The sequence below is a fragment of the Taudactylus pleione genome, unplaced genomic scaffold (genome assembly GCF_031769625.1).
Source record: "Taudactylus pleione unplaced genomic scaffold, aTauple2 ptg000583l, whole genome shotgun sequence".
NCBI lineage: Eukaryota > Metazoa > Chordata > Amphibia > Anura > Myobatrachidae > Taudactylus > Taudactylus pleione.
The window spans coordinates 671,086-684,534 of NW_028284985.1; the positions used below are offsets into that span (position 1 = coordinate 671,086).

General features: G+C 46.9%; 1 protein-coding gene across 8 annotated transcripts in view; it reads left to right on the forward strand.

The window, feature by feature from the left end:
- Positions 1-13,449, forward strand: part of VAV2 (vav guanine nucleotide exchange factor 2) — a 189,332-nt gene that overhangs the window by 161,322 nt on the left and 14,561 nt on the right. For all 8 annotated transcript variants that reach the window (XM_088453537.1, XM_088453541.1, XM_088453544.1 and 5 more), the window contains 4 exons: positions 10,029-10,128; positions 11,338-11,433; positions 11,631-11,699; positions 12,916-13,002. In XM_088453537.1, coding sequence (XP_088309663.1) covers positions 10,029-10,128; positions 11,338-11,433; positions 11,631-11,699; positions 12,916-13,002 — 352 coding nt within the window. The remainder of the gene's footprint in view (positions 1-10,028; positions 10,129-11,337; positions 11,434-11,630; positions 11,700-12,915; positions 13,003-13,449) is intronic.

The window sequence follows — 13,449 nt, forward strand, 5'->3', positions numbered from 1 at the left end:
TCAGCTTCTCGCTTCATGCAGCGGGGTATACCCTACCACCACGTCTGTTTGCTACATATTGTCACATGTAACGCCACATGTCCCATAATTCATTTCCTTCGAGCTCCCGCAGCTATTCAATTCAACGAGCAGTTAGCGTTGTCGGGAATGGGTTACGTCTGAGAATGCCGGTTATTGCGGCTTGACCTGGGTGTTAAGGTGCGGTAACCGGCATTCTCTGTGCCAGGTGCGCAGCTGTTAGCGCCGCGCTAAGCTGGCAAACAGCTGCACGCCCCTCACTTTTGTCGGATTTCTCCTCGCATCCCCAGGGGGTGTGAGAGGAAATCCTTTAGCCGGCCAGACAGCGCGGTGTATTGAATAGCTGCGGGAACGCTGAATTGAATTCACCCATTGATATTAATAGTAAAATAGATTATTATATGTATTTTAAATCTGATACATTAACCTTTTATTGGTGCCATTTTCTCCTGTAATTTACAAAGTGAGTCGGTGAAGCTTTTGGCCTTTATCGCCCACGTCATAAGCGTCACGCTATGGGGCAGATGTGTGCGTGTCGTGCTGGGAGATGTGTCAGGGGGCTCATGTATGTCATTCATGATTACTGTATGTTACTTCTGCTCATTATTCTGCATGCAAATGCGCCCTACATTCCCGGGATACAGAGAAATGTAAATGAGGTACGGACTGACCCCACGGTGACCCTTCGGGATTGATTGCTGCTGTCAGCTCCGTATTGTTCTGCGGCAGAGAGTCGCCGCGTAAATAGAGCAATATCCCGCTAATAAGGACATCAGCTGACAGATCTCCCACCAGAATCTTCCTGGATTAGTTCCTTGCCGGAGAACTGGCTGATGACCTCTGTGAGAGAGATGCAGATTAGCTGTCAAGACCTGGCGCGTTCGCACCTTCTGCGTATAGAGTGCAGCTGACGGGTCGTTTCGAGTCCAAGGTCTGAGGAGAACTCTGCCCTGGCGAGGATTATAAATGTGTATTATTAATTTCTTCTCAAGCGGTTATCGCCTCACTATTCAGTTCTAGGAACGACGCCAGAGAGAAGTAACCGGGACAGTGGTCGGGCTCTGGAGGCGGATGTCTAGGGCAGCGCAGACCAGTGACTGGTTCTTATTGTGTTTGCTGGTCTATGGCGGCCACTAATGTATGTAGCCAGATCTGTAAAGGAAAGCGGCGTTTAGGCATTGTCCAGTCCCATAATCCTCCTGGATTGCACCAGGCGCAATAAACAGCCGCTCTCCAATGCAGATAGATCTAAAGACCTTCCGCTAGTGGCTCTGAAGAGTCTTCTGAACATGTCCCTGTTACTCTGCTTTATTATAATCCATGTGAATAGGCCTGTGAGCAGGGCCCTCTACCTCTTGTCTGTCTGTTATTACCCAGTCCTGTTTTATTATATGTTTCTTCCCAATTGTATTGCACAATGTAATATGCTGGCACTATAGAAGTAACTTACTAATAATGACCATCTGCATTGGGAGCGCTGTTACTACTGGTGATACCGGTTACATGTGATTATGGTATATGTGCCCTTAGGTCATCGGACAAAATAGGTCACCGATTAATGATATCCTCCCGATATTGTATTAGGGGGCTTATTATCCAATATATCCTTGGAGTGCGCTCGTACTCTTCATTCACACAGGATTCCATATTATGGGCCTCATTCACTATAGATCGCTATTCTGCTTATACGCACGCAGCGCAGTTGCTAATATCATCGGGATATGTAAATGTGTGCATTCACATTGCGATCACAGCCTGAAATAAGGACGCACACTTCCCCTTACAGCCGTATACTTGGGCAACATAGCGAAACAATCGGTTACATCAAGAAACATCGGACCCATACACACAGTTAATGAAGCCCAGACCTCACTCAGGAATTGCTCACTTCCACGCACGCTATGAGGCCTCAGGCTGCGTCTGGTGTCGCAGTGGATGATTTATGCACGCCCCTGCAACGCCGTCCCAACACACTGGCACGCCTGCATACGCCCGACCATCCGCACGTCACCACCCACAAACGGCGCTTCCTGTCAGTCACTCTGCCATGGGTCTTTGTAGCCTCTGCGATCTCAGTGGCTAGTTCACGCACTGCATACGTATGCAACAATCGGCCGATTGCGTGCGTATAAGCACCTGCGTTCCTTGCTGAATCAGGCCCTATATAGGAGATGGTGTGATTATAGATAAAGATTGAACTGTGGTGCGATTATATGCTGTATGTGCTATGTCTCTGATTAGCTTCGTTAATACCGCCATCTAGTGGTGAAAACTCAAGCACCGATTGCAGTTACCTGTGAGGTAGGTGACCCAGCGTTCAGCAGCAGCAGTGCGCCATGGCTATCCGGAACAATAGTACAACTCCGAGAATGCTTCGCTAGCTCTTCGCATTTTTCAGATGCAGCCTTCCTCATCGCGAACATCGGTTTTCCTGACATGTCACTAAGATTTTGTCCCTCTTGTGGGCATAATGGCACTTGTAGTTCCACAGCTACTGGAGCCAAGCTTTGCCCAGGCCTGGTTTATTCACATCTTGGCTATGAATGTGGTATTAAGATTACTTTTACATGACTTTTTTTATTAAGTGACGTAATGTGAGTAACCTCAGAATGTTACAGCATATGTCAAAAAAAAGCCAACAAGAAGGAAAAAATAACGTATTAGGGAGAATATTTACTGGCACAAATGTTTCAGGGTTAAACTGGGTACACACTTTCTATGTGTACCCAGCGATGCGATGGCCGACATATCGGACGGCCGGTACACATTACACGATGCAGTGCCCGACTGCCCAGTATGGCGGGCACCGGCTGCCTGGTGTCCGCCTACATGCAGGCCGACTGATCGACCCCTGCGGAAGTGCGCATGGTCCGACATAGCGGGTACACATTTGTATGTGGACAATATGTCAGCCTGATCCTCCACATCGGACGCCTTATCGTCTAACGTGTACCCACCCTTTATAGAGCCAACACCCAATCCCCCAAGATTTGCTCACCCTAGGTGCAGTTCTACCAAAATTAGAAAATGCCTCTTTCACACCTCGGTGCCTTAAAACCTTCACACAATTATTTCTATCTCTATTTATGACATTGGCGCGGGGTCCCGTGACCAGCGCCCAGTGGCTATAACGCTGGCCAGATGGAGACCTTATGATAATAAGCTATAGAACATATGCAGACTTCCCCGTGTTCTCTGTAGCCGGCCAGCACCTCTCTCTCTCTCTGAGAATTATTAGAGAACCAGGACGCTTATTGAATAGTTAAATTATTACAGTACTGAGAAGCCACAAAACTCCATTGTCCGCACTAATTTGTTTCTAATTATCTGCAATCTCCTCTGACAGGCTCATAATTGACTTTTTCTCTCTCTCTCTCTCTCTTTTCTGTGTCTTGCGGAACATTAAATTACATTTTGTTATGTTACTGACTGTAATAAACCTATTATTGGTGCTAACTATCGTGTTTATTTTAATGATTGTTTTAAATCAGAGTTGGGGATTTTTGTCAGACGTTTGGTTAAATCTGTGGAAACCCGCAGGGAAGTGGATGCAGAATATTTTAAAGAGCTAGTACCCTAAATCCCATCTTTTAGAATATAATCTTTAAGCGAGCAAATGAAACGCACAATGATGATTTTGTTACAGAATATGTTTCTTTGTTGAAGCATCGCCATAAGATAAGATGGAGGATTTGTACAGTAGAGTACACTGTTACTGCATATGACACAGCGCCATCTGCTGTCCCTCCAGTGTAGTTTCCCAAGTACTACTCAGCCTGTAGCTGTTGCTATATACCAACAGATTTATTCTAAACCTGCTGCTTGAAAACGATCATTTTAGACAGTAGATGGGTGCGGTTTCTTTCCTACGTCAGAGTGATATCACTTTGTATCTGTCTGTAATAAGTAGCATTCTCCTTCATACTTTGAACAAGTTTTGTCAACTTTTGTCAATTATTTTCACAGGTATTTTCTAAATGCGCTCACAGTACAAATCTTGGTTGGTGGGGCATAGTTTACCTTCCAAATTAGTTTAGAGTGCATAACCCCTTATTGGCACATTTTGTTTTTATTAGGAGTGCATGGAGATGGTGGGGTGAGGGGTGGGTTGTGTGCATGAGGACCACTGAAGCTTATTAGTAATTCGTAGTTGAGCCTAAGGCCCAATGTTTATACATTTTTTGTTCTTATTCATTTTGTGGGTCATTCAAAATTCATGAGGTTTATTTATCAGCCGTTGTAGTTGGCCACAGGGAACGGTTCTCCTGTTATTGCTGGCAGGATATATGGCTGGCAAGCCATGGAGAAGTGGGGTGCGGTTATTAATTCAGGGTGTATTGGCTCCTACATCTGCTTTAAGTGGTTTGAGATGAGGAGCAGTGGATAAAGCAGGTTAGCATGCCAATCATTCCTTGTGTTATATAATAGCTGGCATGGCATCACATATTACTGCTAATATTAAAGTTTGTTAATGCTGAAAAGTGGCCGTAAATTGCAGCTTTGTAAGATCCTCTTCGGAAATGAAAAAAATATTTATTTAATGACCAGTACAGAGAGTTTTTCTATTGTTGCAGTACAGAGAGTTTTTCTATTGTTGTTGCAGTACAGAGAGTTTCTCTATTGTTGTTGCAGTACAGAGAGTTTTTCTATTGTTGTTGCAGTACAGAGAGTTTTTCTATTGCTGTTGCAGTACAGAGAGTTTCTCTATTGTTGTTGCGGTACAGAGAGTTTCTCTATTGCTGTTGCAGTACAGAGAGTTTTTCTATTGTTGTTGCAGTACAGAGAGTTTTTCTATTGTTGTTGCAGTGCAGAGAGTTTCTCTATTGTTGTTGCGGTACAGAGAGTTTCTCTATTGTTGTTGCAGTACAGAGAGTTTCTCTATTGTTGTTGCAGTGCAGAGAGTTTTTCTATTGTTGTTGCAGTACAGAATTTTTCTATTGTTGCAGTATAGAGAGTTTTTCTATTGTTGCTGTACAGAGAGTTTTTCTATTGTTGTTGCAGTACAGAGAGTTTTTCTATTGTTGTTGCGGTACAGAGAGTTTTTCTATTGTTGTTGCGGTACAGAGAGTTTCTCTATTGTTGTTGCGGTACAGAGAGTTTCTCTATTGTTGCGGTACAGAGAGTTTCTCTATTGTTGTTGCGGTACAGAGAGTTTCTCTATTGTTGTTGCGGTACAGAGAGTTTCTCTATTGTTGTTGCGGTACAGAGAGTTTCTCTATTGTTGTTGCGGTACAGAGAGTTTCTCTATTGTTGTTGCGGTACAGAGAGTTTCTCTATTGTTGTTGCGGTACAGAGAGTTTCTCTATTGTTGTTGCGGTACAGAGAGTTTCTCTATTGTTGTTGCGGTACAGAGAGTTTCTCTATTGTTGTTGCGGTACAGAGAGTTTTTCTGTTGTTGCGGTACAGAGAGTTTTTCTGTTGTTGCAGTACAGAGAGTTTTTCTGTTGTTGCAGTACAGAGAGTTTCTCTATTGTTGTTGCAGTACAGAGAGTTTCTCTATTGTTGTTGCAGTACAGAGAGTTTCTCTATTGTTGTTGCAGTACAGAGAGTTTCTCTATTGTTGTTGCAGTACAGAGAGTTTTTCTGTTGTTGCTGTACAGAGAGTTTCTCTATTGTTGTTGCAGTACAGAGAGTTTTTCTGTTGTTGCTGTACAGAGAGTTTCTCTATTGTTGTTGCAGTACAGAGAGTTTTTCTGTTGTTGCTGTACAGAGAGAGCCTGTAACAGCGCTGCAGTAAATTCACGTATCTGACGTTTCTCGCTAGCTCAGGACACACAGACGCCCGTCCTGCACTGATTCATCTCACAGACTGGACTCTATATTTAAGGATGAGGGTTGGGAACATGAAAATTCGATTTTTTTGGTTCTTCTCCCAGTTTATTCACTTGTGGTTTGTAAACTGGAACATTTGGTTTTCCTTAAATCTTTCAGCAATCATGATTTTATAGTAACTGTTTTCCTGGCCTGGCGCTGCGCCTGCTCAGGCTGATGATTTCCATGTAGAACCCGACGGAGGTGGCGCAAACTTCAACTACAGCGCACATTAGTTGTGCCTTTTAGAGATTTGCAACTTCTTGGCAGCGTAGATTCATTGCAGAACCTGATTAAGATGAATATCTCTGTCGTACATTCTGTTCTTGGCCGAGCGTAGTTTCTGAAGCTGCGTTTTACGACCCCAGCAGAGAGATGTTAGATGACTTTGTTAGTTCCTGTAACGTTTAAGGGCTCGTCAAATTTTGTTGGATATGTTACACAACGTCCTCGCTACTTTAGTGTGTGTGTGTGTGTGTGTGTTACTGCATTATCCGAAATTGTAGGAATCGATGATGGTGCTGGGACTGGTTTTACATGGGACGTGTTTAGAAATACTCAGTATCGCCTGTCCTATCTGTACAGTACTGCCTCACCTACATGCTCAGTATCGCCTGTCCTATCTGTACAGTACTGCCTCACCTACATGCTCAGTATCGCCTGTCCTATCTGTACAGTACTGCCTCACCTACATGCTCAGTATCGCCTGTCCTATCTGTACAGTACTGCCTCACCTGCTCAGTATCGCCTGTCCTATCTGTACAGTACCGCCTCACCTACATGCTCAGTATCGCCTGTCCTATCTGTACAGTACTGCCTCACCTGCTCAGTATCACCTGTCCTATCTGTACAGTACCGCCTCACCTGCTCAGTATCACATGTCCTATCTGTACAGTACTGCCTGACCTGCTCAGTATCACCTGTCCTGTCTGTACAGTACCGCCTCCCTTTTCTGCTCAGTATCACATGTCCTATCTGTACAGTACTGCCTCACCTGCTCAGTATCACCTGTCCTATCTTTACAGTACTGCCTCACCTGCTCAGTATCACCTGTCCTATATGTACAGTACCGCCTCACCTACATGCTCAGTATCACCTGTCCTATCTGTACAGTACCGCCTCACCTGCTCAGTATCACCTCTTCTATCTGTACAGTACCGCCTCACCTGCTCAGTATCACATGTCCTATCTGTACAGTACCGCCTCACCTGCTCAGTATCACCTGTCCTATCTGTACAGTACCGGTTCCCTTTTCTGGTCAGTATCACCTGTCCTGTCTGTACAGTACCGCCTCCCTTTTCTGCTCAGTATCACATGTCCTATCTGTACAGTACTGCCTCACCTGCTCAGTATCACATGTCCTATCTGTACAGTACCGCCTCACTTACCTGCTCAGTATCACCTGTCCTATCTGTACAGTACTGCCTCACCTACATGCTCAATATCACCTGTCCTATCTGTACAGTACCGCCTCACCTGCTCAGTATCACCTCTTCTATCTGTACAGTACCGCCTCACCTGCTCAGTATCACATGTCCTTTCTGTACAGTACCGCCTCACCTGCTCAGTATCACCTGTCCTATCTGTACAGTACCGCCTCCCTTTTCTGGTCAGTATCACCTGTCTTATCTGTACAGTACCGCCTCACCTGCTGAGTATCACCTGTCCTGTCTGTACAGTACCGCCTCCCTTTTCTGCTCAGTATCACATGTCCTATCTGTACAGTACTGCCTCACCTGCTCAGTATCACATGTCCTATCTGTACAGTACCGCCACACTTACCTGCTCAGTATCACCTGTCCTATCTGTACAGTACTGCCTCACCTACATGCTCAATATCACCTGTCCTATCTGTACAGTACCGCCTCACCTGCTCAGTATCACCTCTTCTATCTGTACAGTATCGCCTCACCTGCTCAGTATCACATGTCCTTTCTGTACAGTACCGCCTCACCTGCTCAGTATCACCTGTCCTATCTGTACAGTACCGCCTCACCTGCTCAGTATCACCTGTCTTATCTGTACAGTACCGCCTCACCTGCTCAGTATCACCTGTCCTATCTGTACAGTACCGCCTCACCTGCTCAGTATCACCTGTCCTATCTGTACAGTACCGCCTCACCTACATGCTCAGTATCACCTGTCCTATCTGTACAGTACCGCCTCACCTGCTCAGTATCACCTCTTCTATCTGTACAGTACCGCCTCACCTGCTCAGTATCACCTGTCCTATCTGTACAGTACCGCCTCACCTACATGCTCAGTATCACCTGTCCTATCTGTACAGTACCGCCTCACCTGCTCAGTATCACCTGTCCTATCTGTACAGTACTGCCTCACCTGCTCAGTATCACCTCTCCTATCTGTACAGTACTGCCTCACCTGCTCAGTATCACCTGTCCTATCTGTACAGTACCGCCTCACCTGCTCAGTATCACCTGTCCTATCTGTACAGTACCGCCTCACCTGCTCAGTATCACCTGTCCTATCTGTACAGTACCGCCTCACCTGCTCAGTATCACCTGTCCTATCTGTACAGTACCGCCTCACCTGCTCAGTATCACCTGTCCTATCTGTACAGTACCGCCTCACCTGCTCAGTATCACCTGTCCTATCTGTACAGTACCGCCTCACCTGCTCAGTATCACATGTCCTATCTGTACAGTACCGCCTCACTTACCTGCTCAGTATCACCTGTCCTATCTGTACAGTACCGCCTCACCTACATGCTCGGTATCACCTGTCCTATCTGTACAGTACCGCCTCACCTACATGCTCGGTATCACCTGTCCTATCTGTACAGTACCGCCTCACTTACCTGCTCAGTATCACATGTCCTATCTGTACAGTACCGCCTCACCTACATGCTCGGTATCACCTGTCCTATCTGTACAGTACCGCCTCACTTACCTGCTCAGTATCACATGTCCTATCTGTACAGTACCGCCTCACCTACATGCTCGGTATCACCTGTCCTATCTGTACAGTACCGCCTCACCTACATGCTCGGTATCACCTGTCCTATCTGTACAGTACCGCCTCCCTTTTCTGGTCAGTATCACCTGTCTTATCTGTACAGTACCGCCTCACCTGCTCAGTATCACATGTCCTATCTGTACAGTATCGCCTCACCTGCTCAGTATCACCCGTCTTATCTGTACAGTACCGCCTCACCTGCTCAGTATCACCCGTCCTATCTGTACAGTACCGCCTCACCTGCTCAGTATCGCCTGTCCTACATGTACAGTACTACCCCTATTACCTGCAGACTATCACCTGTCCTACCTGCATGATACCGCCTCTCTCTAGCCTGCAGACTATCATTTGTCTTACCTGCAGACTATCACCTGTCCTACCTGCATGATACCGCCTCTCTCTAGCCTGCAGACTATCATTTGTCTTGCCTGCAGACTATCCCCTATCTTGCACAGTGTCAAAAGTCTTGCCCGCACAGCACCGCCTCTTTTACCTGCGTATAATCACCTGTCTTACCTGTACAGTGCCGCCTCTGACCTGCAGGCTAGCACCTCTCTTACCCACACCGATTGCCTCTTACCTGCACACTATTACTACCCCTGATTCGCATGCTGCAGGTAGGGTACGTTCCATATCTGTGACCATAGTGCAGGTTCCCTTGCTCTGTATACTGGGTGTAGGCTGGCTGAGTACACAGTACAACTGGGTGTCTGGGCTGTGTTATCTCTCATTGTTTGTGGTCAGGTTAAACTGGGATTAACAATAGTCCAGCAGGAAACCCGGCACCTGTCATGGGATGTTCTGAGTGTCCCATATGTTCCTCTTACAATGTAGATTCCAGGGCAGAATGTTTGGGGATTCTGGTGACACATAACGGGGAAATAGTCGTCTTGGATGAAGTATTCCATGAGGTCGGAGGGTGTCAGATAGTGGTTTACCCAATGCCTACCCACTATTGGCTGCGTCTTCCAGACTTGCGAGGACTGAGTGTTAGACAGTGCGCACAATTCCCGTATACCGTACTGGCCGTTATTTGTTTTTCAGGACGTAGAATAATCTCTGCGTTCAGGATCTCAATGTGAAATCTCATTTGACTGAAAATTGATCCCGCGAGTCTCCCGAGCGAACACTTTGTTACCTGCAATAATATATTATTGAACTTCTGCTACTACCTGTTATTAATTCCTTGTATTACGTAACGCCCGGTCCTTGTGTGCCGCCAGGCTGCTGATATACGGGGAGTACTGCAGCCACATTGAATATTCCCAGAAGACGCTGGACCAGCTGATCGCCACCCGGGAAGACGTTAAGATAAAAATTGAGGTGGGTGTCTGTAATGGAGCAGCGTCATTTCCCCCCACAAGGTATACAGGCTACACTTAGTAACTATATATTTGTGTGTCCCACTATGGCAGCTCTGCCTTATATTATCTCTGTCCCCACACGTGCGTCTCTGCGCGGGCATCCGGCTCTGCTGAGCTATATGTGGGAATTGTTCATTCATGTAGTAGACACAGGGGAAGGTTCTGAGTAGCACGCAAAGCGCACGCAGCAGCGTCTATTGGCGATCTCCAATCTGCAAGTTTATGCAAATGCTGGTACAAACTGACCACGTCCTCCTATGCCTGCGGCTGTGTGTCTGGGAACGCAGCTGCTTGCATTGATGCGCCCTCTGAATGGACCATTTTGGCGTAGTCGTCTCCCAGTCACCGCCCATCACTTTTTCCCTCCACATTTCTGGTACGGTCTGTCCCAATCAGAACAGGGCCTTGGGGGTCAATTTACTAAGCAGTGTCAGGAGACAGAGTGAAAAGTGATAAGAAAGTGATAACCCTTGCCAGCCAATCAGCTCCTAACTGTCATCTCACAGGTTGTTTGAAAAATGACAGTTGGGAGCTGATTGGCTGGCACCTTATCACTTTTCGCTCTGAATCAGGGCCTGCCTTCTTGTTTTTTAGAGCGGCCTCCTGGCCGCTCGCATAGCCGTGGGTGACCACCCACAGCTATAGCGAGCGGCCAGGAAGATGGTCGCGATGGTCAAGACCATCGCCACCATCGGGCTTGCGACGAGACCCTTGTGGTAGGGTCTCGTTGCCGCAAGCCCCAGAGAGATTTCGGCTCTCACAGAGCCGAGAGCACTCCCACATGTTCACTTGTGATGTCAGTGGGGCCGGCCCCAGCCGGTAGGCGTTCACATGGGAACACCTCCGTTTGGGCAGCCACCCCCCACTCAACATCGACAGCACGCCCCCTTTGGTACGAGACCCGGAGCGACGGTTTGCCTGTCGCTATCCGGGTCTCACGCATGCCCACGCTCCGTCGTGCGCATGCGCAATGGACCACCATCGACCCACTTGCGAGCGGGTCTGAATCAGGCCCTCTGTCTCCTAACACTGCTTAGTAAATAGACCCCATAGTGTTTACACTGTGCTCAACCACTGACAATCTGCATTGGTGTGCGGCTTTCAGTCAAGCCCACCATTCAAAATCTATGTACTCCTCACCCCATTCTCCCCTCTTGTCCCCCCGCAGGAATGCTCAGTGAAGGTCCAAGACGGGAAGTTTAAACTACAAGATCTGATGGTGATTCCGATGCAGAGAGTGCTGAAGTATCATCTATTGCTCAAAGTGCGTACAGACCATTATCATTTAGTTTTGTTACTATATACACTGCGCCTCCTTAATGTCCCCAGCTGTACACCGCAGCAGCGTCTTAAATATCACTGCGCTACTGCAGATTTGTGTATAGAGACTGTGACGGCATGCTGGGACGTGTAGTTCCACACCAGGTTTTCTGATTATAACGTACTTATGTGCGCACACAGGAACTTCTCAGCCACACTGCGGATTGCCCAGAGCGACACACGCTGAAAGAGGCACTGGAAGCCATGCAGGTATGCGCCTCAGCGGACATAATGGAATAACCTTGTAGAGCTCTTTGTGAAAGGGACCTGTGTTGCGCAAATGTTATTGCTTGACAAAGTCAAATACGTATTCTGAACTTTTCTGTGGTAATTTGTCCATAGGGGGCGCCGTTTCATCAAAGTTTATGACGACAATTGACGTGCGCAGTGATTCCCCTCTTATGTTTTTATTGGACATTCAGAGAAAAAGTTAAATTAATTTATATTCTCCTGTAAAAGTGACACGAAGGGGTCAATCCTGTTGTGCGCGATGTACTCGCGGATGCAAGTCATTGCGACAATGGCTGCGCTTGACGCCAGCCCGGATTCAACTAAGGGGTCAGTCCGATTCCGTGCCATAATCACGCCAGCGCGAGTCATCGCGGCAATGGCCGCACTTTTCGGCAGCCCGGATTCGGAAAATTTCGCTCGCCGCCCCATAGGACTGCACCATGGAATAGGATTGACCCCTACAAGTGCTTACAACCTTTATAGGACTCCGAGCAAAATTAAGTGAATTCGGGTTCGGAGCGGGCCGTGAATGGTGCGAGGTGTGGTGCCGTTTCAACGGCAACTCGCACCCTTCGCATGAAATTGGATTAACCCCTAAACCTGAAGTAGAGGTAAAACCAATATAAAAAGACATTTAACCACTTCCACAAATATAAAGTTTTCCATAGAGCAGCAAATAATATACTTTGTGATGCTGCTGTTTAATTGGTTCCCAGTGGCTTCCTGCTTTGACTTTCTATGGTTACAGGAAGCCCATTGTCCAACGATAATAACTTTCCCCCACAGAACATGACCGCACTGCAGATCTTTTCGGTCCCAACAAGTTCATGTTATAAGTATCTGCATCCGATAAAGAAACTTCAGTTCTGTAACTGGAGGCTCCTCCGACAACCTGACCTGTGATAACTTTTGCAGCTTTGAACTCTTGGAATTTTGACGTTCCTCCCCCAATCTGGAACTAAATTCAGCGACCTCGCTCAGCACATTTTTGCTCAGCTGGATGTCAGACCAGGAACAGTCGGGGAGCAAAGTTCTTCCAAAAATCAAGCCCAGCGAAACTCCTGACTGCTGCTGGTTAAACATCTATGAGAAAACTATTTATATTCGGCCAATTTTCTTGACTTTATTCCGCTGACAGTATTGTATTTGTGTGGTTTGTTTATCTTGTTTTATCGGAACTCACATTTTGTTGTAGGATTTGGCGATGTATATTAATGAGGTGAAAAGGGACAAGGAGACGTTAAAGAAAATCAGTGAGTTTCAGAATTCCATAGAACATTTGGTGAGTGTCTCATTCCTCCGATACTGGGGTTATCTCTAGCAAAGATGCAGCCGACTGCGGTTCTGGGAAATGCCGCCATCCTTTCACTGGTCACAGACCGCCATTTACTCCTGTTACGTGGCTTACGCTGCCCGCACACGTCAAATCCGGCACTGCCGCAGAACAAATACATTGGTGAGCGTCGTGCCCGTACCCGTCAGGGGCCAACGTGCACTTTTCTGGTTGTGCCGAACTGTAAGATGCCGGTGACTACGTCTATTCACAATTATTTTCAGGTTAGCCGCAGTGGAGCCTGATCCCGTGGCATTGTGGTTTTATTAGTTATGAACGATGAGTTGCAAAATGGTCAATTGTGTTGGGCTAATTAATGAACCGAAATCCTCATCACGCTATTGCTGCAGTCGCGCCAATCAGCCCTTCTCAGCGCACCAGGTCCCGTGCAGCTTG